The 22,452-nt window shown below is 37.5% G+C and overlaps 1 protein-coding gene across 3 annotated transcripts in view; it reads right to left on the reverse strand.

The window, feature by feature from the left end:
• ARL13B (ARF like GTPase 13B) overlaps positions 1–15,804 on the reverse strand; it is a 76,160-nt gene extending 60,356 nt beyond the window's left edge. Inside the window, exon 1 of one of the 3 annotated variants that reach the window (XM_079923169.1) lies at positions 15,465–15,659. In XM_079923169.1, coding sequence (XP_079779295.1) covers positions 15,465–15,523 — 59 coding nt within the window. In that variant the 5' untranslated portion in view covers positions 15,524–15,659. Of the gene's footprint in view, positions 1–15,464 lie in introns of all 3 variants that reach the window. The other 2 variants (XM_079923171.1, XM_079923170.1) reach the window with 2 other exon arrangements.
• Positions 15,805–22,452: the final 6,648 nt, after the last annotated feature.

Genomic DNA, 22,452 nt, shown 5'->3' on the forward strand with positions numbered 1-22,452 from the left:
CAATTAAGTATTGAGGTAAAAATAAAAGCAAATTCATTCATCCAAGCAACACTTAAGGAGCCTCTATATGTACAAGACAATCTGCTGGATGCTAGGGGGTACAATGATGAATAAAATATATATTGAAAAAGCAAAATTCTTGAAAAATACCTGTAAAGTGTCATCCTTTTGTTCTCTAAGCAAAAAAAAAAAAAAAAAAAAAAAGGGAAACTGTACAGTAGATAACCTGAAGGATAGAGAAGAAATAAGGGAAAGAAGAGAGAAAGCAAGGAGGGAGATAGATCCTAGCATGAGTTATCTATCATGTCTAAAGACTCAATTTTCTAGTTAACTGAAGTCTAAGGATTAGCACAAATTTGTTTTTTCTTGTGAAATTACATAAGAAAAGAATGATTGTTAGGTTCTTGACACTACTAGTATGCGCAACTGTTTTTATATATGCAGCACCTTACCAAGTATAAATCTTAAACATAGTATAGTAACATGATTATTAACCTAAGCGCTAACATATTTTGAAAGAGGGTTCCTAAATTATAAAGCTTAAAATGTTTCTGATGATATAGCTAAACTTCACAGAGTTAGAAAAAAAATACAATCTAGTTCAATTTTACTATTGAAGAAACATAAGTCCAGAGTCATAAGATAAGACAATGAATTGGTTACAGTCAGAACCAGAACCTAATTCACTTAACTCCTACGAACTTCTCAAACCTGGGGCAGGTTGTAAAGGAACAAACCTACTATACTGGTCCTATTATCGCAGCGATTCACTCCACCACTAAAGCTCATTTCTGTTCCAGGCTTAACTACTGCTTAGTATAAATGATGAGACCATCTATTAACACCACTTTGGGAATATAGAGAGAAAGCCACAGCATAACTGGGCCACATTCCCATGGGGTAGAGTCAGGGTTTCTACCAAGTACAGTCATTCTTCACTGGCAATCATTCCAAGAAGGGTTAAAAAACAGAACTTAGATGGCAAGAAAGGGTGTTTTTTCATCTGTCTAGGCCTGGCTTTCTTGGATCTGGACTTCTTTATTAAACAAACAGTTACTGACCATCTTCTGTATACCATACACCAGTGTTCTAGGTACCTGAGATACACTTGTTTATTTAAATAACAACAACAACAATGAAAAACAGAAACTGATAGAGAAACCCTTCTCTTATTAAACTTACATTTTAGTTACAGGAGACAAACAATATAATACATATAAGAAATAAGTAAATTATAGGTTATATCATACGTTAGAGGTGATTAGGTACTACAGAAAAAAGAATAAAGTAGAGCAGGATATGGATTGTAGTTACATAAGGTGATCAGGGCAGGCCTCACTGAGAAAGAAGGTAAAGTCTGAGTAAGGCCTTGAAGGAGGGAGTTACTTATGCAAATATCTGGGGCAAGAGAGTACAGCTGGGGCAAAGGCAAGGAAGCCAGTGTGGTAAAACCCAGTGAGACAGGAGCAGGGAAGAAGGACAGGAAGTCAGAAACGCATCAGAGGCCAGATAATGTAGGGCCTTGTAGGCCATGGTGAGGACTTTGGTTTTTGTAAGTGAAATTAATTTACTCTTCATGTTAATTTCCTTTGTTATCCAGGAGCCTTAGTCTTTTGTAAATGCTTCAACCATCCCTACATCCACCATGAAGAATAAACGAAAGTACGTCTCTGCCCGAGTCAGTGGTAAGTCACAATCAGTAGCATCCCCACACCCCATTCCCAGTCAGTCAGTGGTGGGGTCAGTGGAAATGCCAAAGAGGCACACAGCAGATTATGAATTACGGATCTGAGGTAGAATGTGAGGTCTGGGTACTTCTATCCACGGGAAAGTTTTACCTGTATTATCAACTTTGAAAAATATGTTTACTTCTCATGGAAGCTTTGAGATATGTGGAGTATAACTCTACTATTTTGTTTGAAGAATTCATAACTTCCAAACATCAAAGAACAAAATTTAAGTACAAAATAATTTCTTAAATAAAATATAATAAATGACTATCCAAAAAAGATGGATTGTATAGCATTTAAACAATATTTTGGATAACTGAAGTTACTAGATATATAATGAATTAGACCATAATAGTAAAGCTAATTCAATTGCTCTTTAACAATTTATTTCAAGATCTACAGTGCTTCAAACATCACCATGACCAAAACAATTACTTTTGGGGAACAAATCCCCATTTTCTGCTTGTTTGCATCACTTATTCTGTAACTATTGATTAGGCACCGATTACACAGTACCAAACAAACATCCACAATCCCTAGCCATCATAAACTTTAGAGCCTAGAAAGAAAAGAGGCATTAGAGATTTATGTGTGATGACTGTTGTAAAGGGAAAGCACAGGCAGGCACAGGAAGAGATAGCAGCTGACCATGCCTATTCTAGAAGTCACAGGAGACCATACTGCAAACATATATCAACTGGGTCAGCAGTTCCTAGGAACATCATGGATCCTTTTCCCATCCCTTATGAGCCGGAGTAAAAAATCTCAAATATACCTTTTTAAGGAAAATGGCCCTTCATTCTCTACTACAAAGGTAGCATTTTATGTTTCCCCAGCTCCATTCTTGTCAAGATTTCAGTTTAAAAAAAAAAAAAAAATCACTGTCCAAATAATTACTTTTACACACTTTGAAACATTACTCTTAAAGCAGCTATCAAGGAAAAATGTTAGATTTTACCTTAAAAGCTTTCTTTTTTAAAACAGAATATTAGGTTCAAACAAAAAAAAGTTCTTCAAACATGAAAATCACTTTGGAAAATTATAATCATGCTGAGACTGGCAAGAAATAAGTCTCTCTGGATTTCTATTTTTATTTTGACTACACTTGCAAGTACACAGTTAATCTTTAAGATCATTATGCCAAAGCTTGAAAACACAGCTTTAATTAAATATTTGAGGTAATTAAAGCCTTAATGAAAAAACATAACATTAGCAGTACAAATGAAATCACAGCATGAATTACTGCAATGCCTGATAACAAAGCATTAAATTTATACTTTCAGAATAGAATGGGTTTAAAAGGCTAACGATCACCTAACACTCAAAATTCTGTGGAACTCTTTAACCACTGAATATATGCAATCTAACACATTTTAAAATGTACATGTCATTATAACTTTTTAAAATAAGATAAATTATCACTGATTGGGAACAGTTTGGCTGTGATGCTATGTAACAACAGAGAAATAAAAAACTATGTTTTTTAGTCTTATGATTATTGATCAAGTACACTAGTCCTTCAATTGAAAAAATAATAAACAGTGTTATTAGGTTTATAGTGTCTAGAAAGTTGACACTAGCAATAAAAGCAATCATTTAGTCATTTGGTCAGGCAGTAATTCAATAAAAGTACATAAGGCATTTGAGTACTATGGACACAAAAATGTCTGAGACATCATTTCTATCCCAGAGTGCTCATCATCTAATGAGAATGACTAAAATGTAAACAAATATTTGTACATTATGACACTATGACAGTTTAAAATGCTTATCGATATATACAAGACGCTAAAGGAATACAGAGCAAGAAGACTTTATTCAGCCTAGAGATACAGGAGAAGGTCTGGGAAGCTTCTTACACAAGGTGATGATGCCTCAGCTAAGTTCTTAAAATGTAGAAGTTTGCCGAGCAAGGGGAAGGTGAAAATAGGAGGAAGGATGAAGACGTTCCAGACTAAGAACACTGCCTGCGAAGACACCACACCAAGGAGGTAAGAACTGGCAGGGTGCTGAGTTGCTGAACCCAGGCATTAAGAGCACATCTCAGGAAAGCAGCCTTAAGCAAAAGGAGAACATGCTTGTTACATTCATACACAATCACAACTCAATACAGCTGTGTATTGAGTCTAAAAGGAACCCGATATACTTCTACTTAAGGAACCAGTATCATAATATAGGTAATAATGTGACCTTTCCAGAAGTTGAAAGTGATCACTTAGCTCTTATTACAGTTATCCCTGAGTCTTGAATTATATACCAAACTAGAAAGGCTGACATGGAAGGACTCTGTTGTAAGATGTACAGTATGTTTCCACTAGTAACAAGTAACATATAGGGATTATGGGTACTCTGATAGATAGCCACAAACTTGGTGTTAGAGCAGGCTGTGTTCAAATCCCAAAATTGCCATTTCCAAGCTATATGACCTGGGACACATTATTTAACTTCTCAGAATTTCATCAGTAAAATGGGATAATAAAAATATCCATCCCATAGGGATGTGGTGAAATTACATAAGACATGCAAATAAGGTGCACAATGCTTGTGGCACACAGTAAGTGCTCAACCTATAGCTGTTCTTATTACAGAATAAAATTCAAGACAGGGAGTCTACAAATGAGACCAGCGAGATGGGCAGGGACCAGATTATAGAGGAGGATTAATGGGTTCAGTTTTGCACATGTTGACAGTAGTGCTTGTCTCACACTGAAGTCTGAAGCTGGAGGAGAGACCTGGACTGGGATTATGAGACATATACGTTGTAGTTAAAACTATAAGAACAGATGAAAGAGCACAGAAGGAAGAAGAGCCAGGGGACAGGGGACACAGAACCCCAAGAACCTTTGAAGAAACCCTTAAAATTGTAGCCAGAAAGAAATGACACCAAAGAAATGGCAGCGATGGGAAAAGTTTCCAGAAGGGTTAAGAGATGAACGATATCAAATACTACAAAGTTTTGTAAAATAAAAGTATCTTTTTGGTAATTGCCACAAATTAAGTACCTCAGAAATAAATGCTCTCAGCTTTTCCCAAACCCTGCAATACCAACGCTTTGAATTTATATGGCCTGTCTTGATAGTTCAAAGCTATTTTACCCTATCATTTATCTTCATGCTGTCCCTGCAAGTAGAGCAGATACAAGTTACCCAAGGTTACAGTGCTAATAAAAATTAGTTAACAGCAGTTTCCATGGGAAGTTTAAAAACAATGGTTTGTAAAAATAATAATTATTATTTTAAATGGCAACTTGAACCATCTCGTTTATTGTAAAATTTACTCACATTTATACACACACACACACACACACACACACACACACACACACACACACACAGATACAAACCAGATAGCCAGGTAGTCTGGCTCATTTTCATCAAAATATTTTGGAATTTTTTCCCCACATTTCAGTCTATCACAATCATAACCTACTTCCTTGAGCTAAGAGAAGGTAGATTATCTAGTAATAGGTAGATTACTAAGGTTATGAATTGCATGTTGTTAATAAAACCTAACCATGATGTTAATGAAAATCTAACAATGGCATTTTTCTGTTTAAAATCCTTAAACAGAATCAAATCCAAACTCTGCAGCCTCTTCTTCTGCCACTCCCCAGCAAGCCTTTAAGGCTGGGGTTTCCCCCAGTCCTTCTTGACCATGCATGTTAACACAGCAAATAAACCTTAACTTTTTCATGCAACTTTTCATACAGTCTTCTCAACTAGAACTTGTCTTAACTCTGCAGCCCCAGGATCAAATGTGCTGAGCATACATCATGCATCTTTACTGAATGAAACAATAGAAACATACTTTCTGATCCCCCATTTACTAAGTAAACACTAAGTAAAATTAAAATATATAACTTTAAGCTGAGAACATACTATAATGGATTTAATTTATATAAATCTTCACATCAAAGTAACAGTTCAATATTAGAGAATGTTATTAAAATTACCTATTTTCTTACATCAAACTGACTGAAGTTTTCTGAATAAATTTACATGCTTATGGTTTCAAGGTAATAATTAACAGTGAGAAATATTTTTAAAACTAAAATAATTCTGAGTTAAAAAAAAAAGTAGGGATTGATTAAGAGAGCCAAAGACTGTTTTACATATTTTATCTCAGGGTCCCTTTTTATATAACAGATACAGAAATTAATATGTCTAAAATATAAGCCACATAATATTAGCATTTTGAACTTAGACTCAGAAAACATTTGTATTCTGAATCTTTTCTGAAAGACATTATTACAATCTTTTGAACATTTACAACTCTAAACTTCCTCATCTGTCAACTAAGGAAGACAATACTTCAAATGAGATAATTAAATTAAAGCTATTTCTAACTTCAAAAATGTTATGCAAGTTAAAATAAAACACTTCACTGAAACACTATGAAGCAAAATTTAACACATCAAAATTAATATTTATTACTTAAAATATTTAAAACTACATGGAACAATTTAACAAATAACAAATACATATGAAAAGGGACTTGGGAATACTGTTTTATGATATATGTGTGAGAAAACAAAAAACTTACCACAAAAAAAATTAATACAATGAAAAAGTTTTACCGAAAACATTTATGGTGTGATTTTATTATACAAATGCACTATTTTCTGACATTTTAATTCAGATTGTAGAGTCCAGGATAATACTGCATCAAAATAACTCTCTAAATTTATGAAGCACCGGGACTGCCCTGGTGGCGCAGTGGATAAGACTCTGTGCTCCCAATGCAGGGGGCCCAGGTTTGATCTCTGGTCAGGGAACTAGATCCCACATGCATGCCGCAACTAAGAGTTCACGTGCCACAACTAAGGAGCCCGCCTGCCACCACTAAGACCTGGTGCAACCAAATAAGTAAATAAATTTATGAAGCACTAAAAAGAGGGCAAACCTTGGGGTTATATGCTAGCTTTGAAGTCCTGATCAAGTGAAATTCTTAGTATCAGTTTGTTCATTTCTAAAATATAAAGGGATAATGTAAACTATGAACTTTAGCTAATGATATATCACTATGTTCATCAATTGTAACAAATGTACCCCACTAATGAAAGATGTTAATAATAGTGGAAACTAGGTGGAGGGAGGTATATGGGAGCTCTCTGTACTTTCTGCTGAGTTTTTCTGTAAACCTAAAACTGATCTAAAAATAAAGACTATTTTTTAATTGAAAACTAAAATAAAATATAAAGGGGTAGAATCAAAATATCTCTAGAGCCCTTTCCTAAAATTCTGAGATTCTTACTATGAATAAACAACAAGCTGTAAGGGGATAAAAAGAAGTGTAAGATATTCCAGTTCTGCCCATGGCACATCAGATAATCCTTGCTAATCTGTATGTACAGCTTAATTAAGAAATTAAGAACCAGCAATTTCTATAAATAGTCTAGGATTTACAGTTATATTTACTTAGACCAAGAAAGATGGCTAATAGGGTGCTGTTCCCCCACTGAAAAAATTCCTAGCAGAGATAACATACCACATCATGGCATGTTTTACCAGATACCATACTGATACACAGAAAGCACCAATCCACATTGCTTACTGTGACATGTGAGCCTCTTCTTTTAGACTTGGCCACAGTGAATAACAATCTACTAATAAACTTGAATTAAAGCGTTGGTAGGCTGAATTGTGACAAGGAAAAACACAGATGGGTAAGAAACTAGTTTTAGCTAGTCGTTACCTCAGGGAAGGGATGGTGTGAGACAAATAGGGTGCAGGGAGCTTCAAGGATTTATCCATTTCTTCAGAAAAAAACTGAAATGTGATGACCAAAGGTTAATATTTGTAAAACCTAGGTAGTGAGCACATGAGTACTTACTATATTTTTCTTGTTCTTTAAATACTGGTAAAAATATGTTTTTACTATTTTAAATTATACTACATAATTCTTGCTGCCAAAATTAGTTCCTTTAAATTGATGTTAATTTTCTGCCTCTCTAGGTGGGCTATTCCTGAAATCATGCTCCTGGAAAGCATAGGAAGCACAAATTTCTTCAAGACCCAGGTAAAATTACACCCTTTCCAAAATTCTCCTTCCAACCCTTGCTAGAATCTTGGAAATCATCTTTAAACTCATATATTCTATCCTATGTTATATTACCATTTCATCAACTAGATGCTACTTGGTATAAATAATCAGAATTCTGAGTATGTAAATGATAATATGTAAGGGTGAGGACCTGCTGACAGGTCCAGATATTTACTGAGAACCATGACTTGACAGACCTTGTGTTCCGTGCCCTGGATGAAGGCTGCTCCCTATACACAAAATAAATTTCAACAGAGATTCAAATGTTAAAAATTAAAACATAAAAGTACTAGAAAAAAAAGTATAGGTGAATATAATCTTGGAGTGGTGATGAACTTCCTAAATATTACACTGAAAGAATGATATATTTGAATTAAAAAAATTTAATGTTTATGCTTCAAAAACCATCAAAAAATTTAAAAACGTAACAAAAGAAAGAAAAATATCTGCAACACATACTAGAGTGAAAGCGTTACTAGTATAAACACTTAACAACTCTTTTAGAAAAATCAATAAGAAAATGGACCTGTGCCAATAGAAAAACAGCAAAGGGAATCACTGGGAAATTCTCAAAAGAAGAAATACAAATGTCTAAGGGAAAAAAAAAATTTTTTTTTGATGTTGGGGGTAGGAGTTTATTAATTTATTTTTATTTATTTTTGCTGTGTTGGGTCTTCGTTTCTGTGCGAGGGCTTTCCCCAGTTGCGGTGAGCGAGGGCCACTCTTCATCGCGGTGCGCAGGCCTCTCACTATTGCAGCCTCCCGTTGCGGAGCACAGGCTCCAGACATGCAGGCTCAGTAGTTGTGGCTCACGGGCCTAGTTGCTCCGCGGCATGTGCGATCCTCCCAGACCAGAGCTCGAACCCGTGTCCCCTGCATTAGCAGGCAGACTCTCAACCACTGCGCCACCAGAGAAGCCCGGGAAAAAACTTTTAACCTTACCAGTAATCAAGAAAATAGAAAATAAAAGCAGATAACATTTCCCCCATAACCTGGAAAAAATGAAAAAGTGATGGCTCCTATTTTTTGAGGAAAAAAGCACTCTCTTAACACTGCTGGTAGGAGTGGAAATTGGTTTAAAAAAACAAGAAGCCTTTCTGAAGAGCAATTTGGCAATATATATCACACACCTTAAACTTTTTCATATCATTTGATCTAGAATTCCATTTCCAAAGACACTTATATAAGGATGCTCACCAAGGCATTGTTGATAACAGTAAAAAAAAATTTAAACATCCTAAATATTTAATAACGGGAATAATTAAGAACACTTTGGTGAATCTATTCAACACATTACTCTGCTGCTATTAAAAATATGTTGAACGAAAATATGTAATGATGTAAAATGATGTTAATTATACATTAAGGCAAAATAAATAAATAAAAAGCTATGAAATAGCACTTGATTTTCTCATTATTGTTTAAAAAAATTTACATGTATGTAAGAGATTCTACACCAAAATACAAAAAATGGTAATCTCTGGTGGATGAGATTGTGAGTTAACTTAAATTTGCCCCTTTCTGCTTAACTGTGCTTTCAATGTTCTACAATAAACATGCATTACCTTTAAATAACAATAAATATACATTACTTTTAAATGTTTTAATTTTTTTTGAATTTTATTTTTTTATACAGCATGCTCTTATTAGTTATCTATTTTATTAAATGTTTTTAAATAACAGCAGCTCCTGTCCACAAGACATCCTGTATGACTAGGCAAACTGAATAACCATTACAATACATGGTAAGTAGAGACCAATACAAGAGGCTAATAAGCAAACACAATGCAAGGTAAAGAATCTAGGCTGGAATTCAAAGAGTTTCCTGAAGGAGAGAATCTCCCAAGTGAGATTTAAGTATGATTAGGAACAGTCAAAAGAGAGAAGGGCATTCAGGGAGGAATGGAGGGACTAGAGAACTTAAATACCCCAAATCTGGAATGACAGGAAGAAAAAGAATGGCTTATGATGAGTCCATATAGCCAGGCTCAGGTCAAATTGCAAGTATTCTGTAAGTAATGTTTGCATGTTATCCTGAAGGCAATTAGGAAAGACTTAAGGTTTAAAATCAGCTGCATACTAAAAAGATCATTGACAGTATGGAGCATCAATCAGAGGGGAACAGTGGAAAGTCTGTCAAAGAGATCTGGGAGAGAAATAATGGAAACCTTATCTAAAATGGAGCAGTGGGTATGCAAAGGCTGAAAGAGTGCAAGACACACAAATCGTATTAAGTAGGTATAAACCAAAGGATTTGATGATTTGAGATAACAAAGCACAAAGAGGCGTGCAGGATTCCTCTTGGCTTCTGATGTGGGTAAAAGGAAGGCAGAAGCAATTCGGCATGAGAGAAGATGTAAATTCAGTTTTGGATGTGTTCGGATTGAAGATTCTGTGGTAACTGGATATGTAAGTCTTAAGTGGTGGATGAGTCTTTGTGTTGGAAATATGGACTTGAGAGTCAATGTTGAGGTGGTAGCTGAAGTCTCTCTATATGGTGCGACTGACCATAATGGGAGAATATGTAGAAGAAGAAAAGAGAGTTGAAGACAGAACCTGAAGCAAACTTGGGAGTCAGATGAAGAAAGGCTAAGTGGCAAAAAGAGATAGAAAAGGAAAGAGGCGGAAAGGTGAAAAAATTTTTAGTTCAGGAAAAAGAAATAAGAGAATTCCAAGAAGAGAGTGACCTTAAGTGTCAACTGATGCCAAAAGATTGAAAAGCATCCATTGGATTTAATAACCAGGCAGCATCTGGTGTAGCAAGAAAAACTGAAGGGTCTGGGTGAAAGCCTTCTACTGCAGGAAGTTAAGGAATGCTTGAGAGGGGAGGAAGCTGAGAAGGTACCACTCATACATTGCCAATTGTTAAGTGTGGAGTAAAGGGAAGGAGGAAGGGTAATGGCTGCAGGGACAGGGTTGTTTAGGATGGTAGACACAGAATAACAACCTCCCAAAGATGTCCACATCCTAATTCCCAAGCCCGTGACTATGTTTTCTTACGTGGCAAAAGGAACTTTGTAGATGTGATAAAGCTAAAGGATCTTGGATGGGGAGCTTATCTTGGAATATCCAGGTGGGCCCGATGTAATTACAAGAGTCCTTCCTTATAAAAAGGAAGCAGGAGAGCACAGACGAGAGAAGACATTATGATAAGACGTTATGATGTTGGCTTTGAAGATGGAGGAAGGGGGTCACAAGCGAAGAATGCAGGCAGTCTCTTTCTTTGCTGGAAAAGGCAAGAAAAACAGATTCTCCCCTAGACCCTCCAGAAAGTATGCAAGCAATCCTGCTGACCCATTTTAGACTTCTGATCTCAGAACTGTAGGATAATAAACTTGTTTAAGTCACTAAGTTGATAGCAATTTGTTACAGCAGCATTAAGAAACATTTAATTTGGTTGATTTTTTAGGTAAGAGAGGCTTGAGCATGTTTACGTACTAAAGGAAGAACAGAAGCGAAGCTCTGAAGACAGAAGAGAGAGAGATTTTGTATTTTTGATGATAAAATTGGACAATAAATTTTTGGATAAAAGTGTAGGTTTATTCTTGTATCCCAGAAGTTCTTTCTGTGATCTCTGACTGAATACTGAACCCCTAAAGTTCCCAGGAAATGGGAAGAAATGGAATTAAGTGCACAGGTGTAAGAATTAGACTTGGAAAGAAAAAGGAACCCTTCTTCCACTAACAGAAAGAGAGCAAAGGAAGGTTATCTATACTGATAAGTATAAAATGAATTGAAGAAGGTAACCTACTAATCAGCACTTATCTCCTAAGATCAGGGGTATTATTTACTGAGTAACTACTGTGTGCAAAGCATCAAGTACTGGCATACATTTTCTTTCTCAAAATGTTGTAAAACAAAAATTATCCACACTTGACTGGGGGGAAAGTGCCAAAACTCCTAAGATTCAGATGCAAATCTGTTTGACTCAAAACACTATATTGAGAAATCTGGCAGACACCACAATAACCAAGTGACCAAGGTTAACAGCAGCAGTAATAAGAAATATCAAAATCATGTACCCGGGGCTTCCCTGGTGGCGCAGGTGGTTGAGGTTCCGCCTGCCGATGCAGGGGACATGGGTTCGTGTCCCGGTCTGGGAGGATCCCACATGCCGCAGAGCGGCTGGGCCCGAGAGCCATGGCCGGTGAGCCTGCGCGTCCGGAGCCTGTGCTCCGCAACGGGAGAGGCCCCAACAGTGAGAGGCCCGCATACCACAAAAAAAAAAAAAAAAAAAAATCATGTACCCCTTGATATGATGTACTGAAAAGGACATTTCACCTCCATGGTATTTCCTTTACCCATTTATGCAGCAACATCTTTGTAAGGGGTATTCTACAAAACAATTGACAGGTACTCTTCAAAGTCTCAAGGTTATGAAAGACAAGGAAAAACTACAGAACTATTATAGATTGAGAGAGAACAGAGACACAACAAAGCAATGTGGAATCCTTGATTAGATCCTGGACAGGGAGAAAAAAAGCATTAGATGTTAAAACGAGTGAACTCAGAATAAAATCTATAATTTAGTTAATAGTACAGTACCAAAGTTAATCCCTTAGCTTTGATCACTGTATTATGATCTCAAAATAAAAAGTTAAAAAAAAAAACACTACAGTGCACTGCTTCTACAGGAGCAAGCCACTTATCTGTGAGTATAGCTTTTAGTCTATTCAAGGTTAATTTTACATAGCTGCAGAGCCTACGTTAGGTTCTGTCTGGTGGTTAACAATAGCAGATACAGTGTTCCTGAATTCCCTAGCATCCTGGTCTGACTCCTGACCTAGACTGGTACTTTTAACTCTTGACCTCTGACTCCTGCCTTGTCCCTATCACACGTTCTGAACATGCCATCTAATCCCTGATCCCAGTCTCTAGAATAATATGCTCGTTGGGAGAGGATCTAAGTGAGAACAGGTGGGTAAATCCAAAGGGTGCAGTATACAGTAGTTAAGTCAGCAAAGTAATCTCAGAACATAGTGTATTAATAATGATCATCTTCTCTCTTACACACACTCACTTCTCACACTTACAAACATATCTTCATAAAATATAAACGTGGGGGACTTCCCTGGTGGCGCAGTGGTTAAGAATCCACCTGCCAGTGCAGGGGACATGGGTTCAATCCCTGGTCAGGGAAGATCCCACATGTCACGGAGCAAGTAAGCCCATGCACCACAACTACTGAGCCTGTGCTCTAGAGCCCGTGAGTCACAACTAATGAAGCCCACGCGCCCTAGGGCCCGCGTGCTGCAACTACTGGGCCCACGTGCTGCAACTACTGCAGCCCGCGTGCCTAGAGCATGTGCTCCGCAACAAGAGAAGCCACAGCAATGAGAAGCCCACACACTGCAAAGAAGAGTAGCCCCTGCTCGCCGCAACTAGAGAAAGCCCGCGCACAACAAAAACCCAATACAGCCAAAAAATATATATGCATATATATGTATAAAAACATGAAGAGGAATCTCAATAAGGAACAGCACAGCCTAAAACTTAAAAAATACAGAACAAATACCTAAGCGCACAAAATTTGATATATTTTTTTAAATCAGCTTCCTCACCTCTTATTTATTCCAGTAAATGGACTACTTCCTTAATATTTACTTAAGGATTTGCTAAAGAGTAATCAAACTACATAAAATATTATGCAAATATTATTCAGCCACTATTATGAACCAGGCATTGAACAAAGGTACTTAAAAGATAGGTGTAACCCAATTTGTTTTTAAGTCCTTTGACAGTTAGCTCTATCCAACATTGAGAGATTTTACCCATGTCCTTCATATTATGCCATGATCTAGATCAGTGAGGTCCAATAAAAATACACTGCAAGCCACACATATAAGTTAAAATTTTCCAGTTTAAATTTTCTAGTAATTGCCTTTTAAAAAATGAAAATAAAAGGTGAAAATAAAGTACATATTATATTTTATTTAATCCAGTATATGCAAAAGTTATCATTTCAACATGTAATCAAACTGAAGAAAAGACTGATAATTTACCTTTTTCCCTTCTGCATATTAAATCTTCAAAATCCACTTTGTATTATACCCTTACAGCATCTCAATTCTGACTAGCCACATTTCAAATGCTCAACAGCCACATGCAACTAGTCACTACCCTATTGGACAGCTCAGATCTTGATGCTACTACTTATTAAAGAAGAAAATAAACTGAGTTATAGGGTTAAATTTCAATTCTGCTGTATTAATCAAACCCAGTTATCTGTTCTACTTGGAAATCAATACATCCTCTGTTCTCTGAACTCTGTCTTTTCTTTAATCACCCCAGAGACTATTATACTATAGCTACTGGGAGAAGCAAACACAAAGAATGATAAATTAAATTGAAAATCCCTTTGGAGCGCAAAGTTTTTGAGTGTTTTTAGTTAAAAGGACACATGCTACTACTGTGCTCTCTTACAAAAATAAAAATATATTTTTTAAAATATAAAAAATATATTTTTTAAAAACCAGACATAGAGAAAAACATAAAGGGCCATCTATTATGAATAACCCTCCCATCTTAGTAGAGACTGGGCAATCAGACCAGAACATGATTAAAACAAATTAAATCAGAGTCTACACACCCAAACACATCTTTGACTCTTAAAAGTTGATCACATCACTTATATCTAAAAGATTCACATCCATTTAAGAGTTAATGATGGGAGAAGAATTCAAAAGTTTCATTTAAAGCAAATTTCCAAATATAGGCATATAGTTTTCCTTATAAGTGTAACTTTTCAGAGCCATTCTTTAAAGGATAGTTCACCCTTATGGCAAATACTTATTTGAAATGCTAATGATTGAAAAACCCAAAACTTTTGCTATAATTTACCCTTGGCCTAATTCTAAAGTAGAATTATAAAAAATCTACATTATTTATAAAGACCAACGAACTTAAGGCTTCTTTATTGGTTCAGCAGCTCAATTTTAAAAGCATCATTTTCACTGACTTCTTCCTAGCATAGTGCCTGGCACATGGTATTTTCTCAGCAAATGAATGAATAACAAGTAACAGGCTCTAAATATTAATACATCTAGCATTCAAAATGAAACATCAAGAAGTGGACTCTTTCAACTAAAGTGCTTAATCTCATATAAAAATTGAAGCTACACTACAGTTAAGAACACTTTCCATCAGTTATTCTCATTTAATACAAAACTCCTAAAGCATAAATACTATCATTCTCATTCAATATGAGGAGGATGGGGCCAAAAGTGGTTAAGTCATATAATTATTAAGTAGTGGAGCCAGATTTCAGGTCCAAGTTCTCAAACAAAATGTGTGTGTTGGGAAGGGGTTTGTGGATGTTATGAAAACTATATTCCATTCTTCCCTATTAAAAAAAAAATTCCCATTACAAAAGTTTCAGAGGAAAAATATACACAATTTTTCCACACACACACACACACACACACAAAATCCACAACTTTTTAAGAAATTAGGACCCATTTAAATTATAACAATAATAAGCATTACGGATGAGAACTTAATTGCAACTAAACATTAAGTCTACGTTCTCCTATCGCTCCCTGAGGGGATATATCAAACTGGGAGGGAAAGCATCCCCTGCGGCCTGGGAGACTCGTCCAGGCGCAGAGAGGACAGGCGGCGCCCCGTCCTACCCTTGGGGCGCAGCTGTCCCCCTCCCCTAGGAAGACACCCGGCCAACCGTTTCCAGCCTACCTGACGGGCTCCCGCCACCGCTTGAACCAGCTGCAGCAGTTGGCCATCAGACTGAACATCCCAGGCCGCTCCTCCCGCCACCTCCCATCCGAGCCCGGAGCGAAGATGGGCCGCTAGTTGTCCTGGGCCGAGTCTGGGGGGCCGCCGTCGCTGCGACACGCCCCTGACGAGGATGGGCCCGGAGGAGAGGCCGGGAGGGAGGTAAGGGCGGTCAGTCCGAGAACCAAGGCCAATAACCGCGCCGACCAGCGAGCGGAATATTGCGCTCCTCGCGCAGGCACAGCGAGGCCAAAGTCGCAGTTTCACAGACCCGGGAAGGGTTTGTTGGGCCGACCAGAGAAAACCCCCGCGTCAACGTGCTGACGTTGGGAAAGCCCTCCCCAAGCACCGCCCATGCACTTCTCCAATCATCACTCGACGGCCCGCCGCAGAGGGCTCTGAGTGGCTAAAGCGGCCCAGCTCCCCGCCCCCGCCGGAGAGGCGGGAGGGAGAAGGGGGAGTGGTCTTGAAGACTGAGGGGGAGGGGGAGCTGAAGGTGGTTCTCGTAACTAGGCAACGGAAGCGTCTAGAGACGAGTTGAGGCATTTCCGACAGATCTTAGGCTAAGACCGATCTGCATACCCATCCAAACTGTGTGAGAGTGCTGCTCCTCGTCTGTCTCCAACCCCAACTGAGATCCAGAGATCTCAGCTCTTGTGCATGTTTTGTTTTGTTTTGTTTCATGAAGCAAGGATGAGGATCCTGTAGAATTCCAGCCAACTCTGGCTGCACAACTACAGAAACAATACACTGGGGCAATTAAGTTAAGAACGAGGGGAAAACTCATTTGCTAACTATCCAATAGTTCAGATGAGAGTGAAGTTTTAATCTGTATAACGTTTATTGCTGTTCGTTACATAAACTGTGAAATGGAAATTTATGATATTTGTTGTGTGTGGGGTTGTTTATAGAAGAAATAATATGCTCATTGTAGAAAGTGTGAAAAAGGAACAAGATGAAGAAAATAAGATCTCACACTCACCACCCAAAGATAACCAGTGTTAATATTTTGATGTATATTCTTTCCAGGATTTTTAAATACATAGATTGCTAGCTATTTGGTTTCTGCAAGATGGAGAGCACGATCTACTGGCTGTTTTGTAACATGCTTTATTTTATTTAAAGAGATATGTAATATCTGCTTTTCCTTTATATTGTTTGGAAATAAGTAAATGACAAGTACATTCCTATAGAAAAAAAAGAATGCATTATATGTAGGGACCCGTGTGTCCATTTAGTCTCCACTTAAATATATATTTTCAAATCCTGGTAAAAGGAGAGAGGGCGCTGGGAAGCCCAGTGTATCCACGAGAAAATAATGGTTTGGGATTAAGGTAGATCTAGTTTTAAAATTATTTTCTGGGCTTACCTGGTGGCGCAGTGGTTGAGAGTCCACCTGCCGATACAGGGGACACGGGTTCGTGCCCCAGTCCGGGAAGATCCCACATGCCGCAGAGTGGCTGGGCCCGTGAGCCATGGCCACTGAGCCTGCGCGTCCGGAACCTGTGCTCCGCAAACGGGAGAGGCCACAACAGTGAGAGGCCCACATACCGCAAAAAAAAAAAAAAAAATTATTTTCTGTCTTTTACTAATTCATGTAACCCTAATTCAAACACATATACATCTCTTACAGCTTACTGGCTCTGAACTCAAGTACCCTATCTGTAAAATGACAACGAAAGTACCTACTTTGCAGGGTGGCTAAGGTGATGAAATGAGAGAAATAAAGCTCAGGTGCAATTTCTAACAAATAATAGATAGCAGATTTTTGAAGTTGGTGTCACCTGTCCCATAAATATTTATGGTATATATCCCCCTACCTCTGTCTCCAAACTGCTAGGGATCTTGTTCACTATTCTTATTGTCCTGCCTTGATAACTTCAATTTTCTTTCCAGTTGCTCAAGGCTGTATGACCTCAACTGGTTTTCCTAACTAAACCGGCCCTTCCTCATCAGTGCTAGACTGTCTCTGCCCAGACTGTCCTGTCCAGACACTATAATACCTCTGTAACTACATTTAATATAGTTAACTCTTCTAAAATTCTTTCCTCCCTTGGCTTTTCACAATTATATACTCTTATGGTTATCTTCTGATCTCACTGGTTATTCCTCTTTCATCTTCCTATATGTATTCTCTAAGATTTGACCTTATCCCTCTGCTTTCCCTTTTAAAAAACATGTTCTCTTGGAGGGTCTAATAACTATTTCTGTGTCTGAAGAGCCCTACTACACTTACTATCCTTGAGCATTTCTGGAACTATACTCAACCCCTGTTCTACTTCATGTCTTCCTTAATTCTGTTAGTGATACATTACCAAACATTTCTGGTACCAACATATAGTTGGTCAGTTAGTTAACTAGCTGACTATTAGTTTTTCAATATATTAAGTGGTTTGGTAGACATATGTGCTGCTTACTATTTCCAGTTCTCTTTTTCACATGTGATAGTTACTCCCACATTCACACGTGATAGCACATGTGATAGTCATTCCCACCTTCTTGAAGTCATGGGACCTGCTTTGTTCAGTGAAATGTGAGTGTAGTGGTTATATCACTTCTTGGTGAAAGCATTTAAGAGCTGGTCCACAATTCTCCATGTTCTATCATCCCTTGCAATGGTAACTGTGGAAGCCTACTTTAACTCTGAAGTACTACAATATAAAAACAGCATGGGGCTTCCCTGGTGGCACAGTGGTTGAGAGTCCACCTGCTGATGCAGGGGACACGGGTTCGTGCCCCGGTCCGGGAGGATCCCACATGCCGTGGAGCGGCTGGGCCCTTGAGCCATGGCTGCTGGGCCTGCGCGTCTGGAGCCCCGCGTACCGCAAAAAAAAAAAAAAAAAAAACAGCATGGAATGCTGAGCCAACACATGGAAGACAGCTGCCTAGAGAGTCCTGTAGTAGACTTCCTATGAGCAAGAAATAAACACTTGTTTTAAGCTGCTATAATTTGGTGGCTGTTTGACTACAGTACAACCTAGTTTGTTCTGAATGAAAAAAAAATCTTGCTGTCATCATCCTAATTAAGACTCTTGTTTCATCTCCCAGAGATTGTTGAATTTGCATCTTAAGTGTCACGTGGTTACTTTTTTTCTCCAGTTTTATTGAGGTAAAATTGACAAATAAAATTGTAATATATTTGAAGTTGTACAATCTTATGCTTTGATATATGTGAAAATGTATGTATACCTATATGTATACATTGTGAAATGATTTCTACAATCAAATTAATTAACACATCCACCACCACCTCACATAGTCACCTTTCCTTCTTTCTTCTTTTTTTTTGGTGAGAATTTGCTACTGTCTTAGCAAATTATACTGTATTCAATACAGCATAATTAACTATAGTCACCATGCTATAGGTTAGATCCTCAAAACTTATTCATCTTATAACTGAAAGTTTGTACCCTTTTATCAGCCTCTCCTCATTTCCCCACCCCTCAGCTCCTGAAACCACCATTCTACTCTCCATTTCTACGAATTTTACTTTTTAAAAACTCTACATGTAAGTGATTACATGCAGAATTTGTCTTTCTCTGTCTGGTTTATTTCACTTAGCATAATGCCCTACTGCCATACATAAATGTGCAACATAGATAGATAGATTTCACATGTTCCTTATCCATTCACCTGTTGATGGACACTTCGGTTGTTTTTTCCATTGTTGTCTCTTGTAAATAATGCTGTAATAAATTTGGGAGTACAGATGTCTCTTCAAGAGAGTGATTTCATTTCCTTTGGATATATAACCAGAAGTGAAATTGTCAGATCTGCTAACTGGGAAATAACGTCACAACATAACAGCTGTGAGTTGAGTTTTATTCAGGACTTACTGAGGACTGTAGCCCAGAAGACAGCCTCTCAGATAGCTCTGAGGAACTGCTCTGAAGAGGTTCATATATATATGAATTTTTTGGCTGGAAAATACATGTAGTCAAGCATACATCTTGGTAAAAGATTACTGCTAATCACATAAACATATATCTCCAGTTAAGGATTTTAGTGCTTGTCTATGTATAGGAAGATGCAAGAATCTGGGGTCATTGAAATTCTTCCTTAGATACACTTCTTAACTATCTAGGGGCCCATAGATCCAAAACACAGACTACTTTATCCTGAATTCCTTTCAGCATGTATTTGTAAGTCAGTGAGTGTAGTGGCTAATGACTTGATCCTTGTAGAACTGGAATCGTGGGCAACACTCCATGTTTACAGATCATATGGTAGTTTTATTTTTAATTTCTTGAGAAACTTCTGTACTGTTTTCTATAATGGTTGTACTGATGTGTACATTCCCACCAACAGTGAACAAGGGTTTCCTTTTCTCCACATCCTCGCCAACACTTGTTATCTCTTGTATAAATGTTACTTGGTTTCTAATCTGATCCATTTTGTAAGCATTTAACAAATAACATTCTTAAAGTACAACCATAAAAATCACTCTATCTAAAGCAAACAAACAAATAAAACAAGACAGGTCCTCAATGCCTGTGATTTAACTACTTTAGTATTTGTTTGTTTTTACAAAGCAAATATTAAAAGATTATTGTAGAAAAGTAAAATACATAAATCAGCAAAAAGAACATGATCCATAACCCCATGACTGAAAATGATCACTGTTGATATTTGGGCATAAATATTCCCATATCTATATAATATATATATTATATATATATTATATATATATATTTTGGCTGTGTTGGGTCTTGGTTGCTGCACATGGGCTTTCTCTAGTTGCACCCAGCAGGGACTACTCTTAGCTGCGGTGCACGGGCTTCATTGCGGTGGCTTCTCTTGTTGCGGAGCACGGGCTCTAAGCACATGGGCTTCAGTAGTTGTGGCATGAGGGCTCAGTAGTTGTGGTGCATGGGCTCAGTAGTTGCAGCTCACGGGCTCTAGAGCACAGGCTCAGTAGTTGTGGCACATGGGCTTAGTTGCTCCGCGGCATGTGGGATCTTCCTGGACCAGGGCTCGAAGCGGTGCCCCCTGCATTGGCAGGCGGTTTCTTAACCACTGTGCCACCAGGGAAATCCCTCCCAGACTTATATTGTTAAACTGAATTTTGTTGAATGTTTATGTACCAGTCACTGTTCTAGGCACCAGGAATATAGCTGTGAACAAAACATTAAAACATTCCTGCCCTCATGGATTTTACATTCTAGTGGTTGTTGACTGAAAAAAAATGCACAACGTGCGAGTTGCAAGTTAGGTTTTATTGGGAGCAAAATGAGTACTATAGCCTGGGAAAGAGCATCTCAGATAACTCTGAGGCACTGCTCCAAAGAGGCAGGGGGAAGGTCAGTATTATATATGACTTTAGTGAAGGGGGGTACATGCAGTCAAGCACACATTTTGGCAGAGGCTTGCTGCTAGTGACGAGGACCAGATGTCACTGTTAATGATTTTTACCGCTTTTCTAGATATGAGAAGATGCAAGAATTTGGGCTCATAAAATCTTCTGAAATTATCTAACTATCTGAAGGCCTGTTCTGTCAGTTTTTCCCAGAGCACAGAGTGCCTCACTCCTGATTACCCGTAACTCCTTTCAGGGTGTGTTGAAGGTCAGCGGCTGCAGTGACTAGTGACTTAATCTTTGTAGAGGCAGATGGCAAGTGCCAATTTTTAGTTGGCATGGTGGAGAGAGATGAGGATGCAGGTAATAGACATAATAAGTAAATGGGACAATATACCAGTAGAAGATTATATGGAGAAATGTAAAACTGGGTGAGGGAATGGGATTAGAATTAGGACTAGGAAAAGGGATTAGATTAGCAGTTAAATTTTGAATAAAATTTAACTGCATATTTAAAAGTATACTGAAAACAAATTTTGGCCAAGTGAAATTGACCAAATGTTAATCAATATCGAGCTAAAGGCAAAATCATCTTCACAGAGTGAACTTATGCAATAAATTAAAAACTTGAAAATTTTATCCAAAGATGTATTATTAAATTTCATTTTAAATATTTCAGGGTATTGTTTTTCAAAGTTCAACATTACAGTGTAGGTAGGACACATTGACAACTATTGTTAGCACTGTGATGTACATTTGTAGTCTTAAAATGACTTAAAACTTCACATTCAGTTGGAGTCTTTGAAAGATCAAAGATTTTTCTTTTAGGTACCTTGCATTTCTCCAACATTTATTTCTTCATACTCTTTATATTTTTTAATGTCTGTATGGGAGATGATTTGTTATGAATGCTGTTGATTCATGATTTTGGAAGTTTTCCCTTGTGAAATTTTGAGAACTCAAAATTGATATTCTAATTCTAATTCTTCCTAACAAGTGAGGAAAGACTCATGGCCTAAATGCATTTAAATATTCAATAATTAAATATAGTATTTAAAGGTCGTTTTGTTTTATGTTCTGATTACTAGCCCACCGAACAATTCTACCGAGATTAGAATTATATTTATAATTAAATCATTTGGGGTGGGAATAAAGTGGTGAATAGATTGACATGTAGATTCAGACATAGCAAGAAGGAAGAGAATTTAAAAGAGGGAAGAATATGGATATATTCAACAATTCCTTTGCAAATTTTCTTAGAAAAAGTGACTCTAATATCAACTTCCATCCACCTGGATCATAAAACCACAGAAAGCTAGAGCTGGAATAAACCCTTGAAAGATCATCAGCCTATTGACTTTCACTCACACACATAGGAAATCAATTGATATTGTTCACTGGGCAGAAATACTGGAATGTTAGTAGTAAGTGTGCCTTAACTATGTGCTACTCTTTAACACACTAATTGCTTCACGTGTGTTATCTCTTTAAATTCTTCTGTTAACACCGTGAAAACCTACTACTATCTCCATTTTACGGATGATACAACTAGTAAGCTGCAGAGCATTGCCATTTGAATCCAGGCGGTTTAGCTCCAAAGGCAGCCTTAAACGTTAAGTAACATATTTCAAATGCGCTTGCCTAAGCACAAAA

The sequence above is a fragment of the Stenella coeruleoalba genome (assembly GCF_951394435.1).
Source record: "Stenella coeruleoalba genome assembly, chromosome: 5".
NCBI classification, from domain to species: Eukaryota; Metazoa; Chordata; class Mammalia; order Artiodactyla; family Delphinidae; genus Stenella; species Stenella coeruleoalba.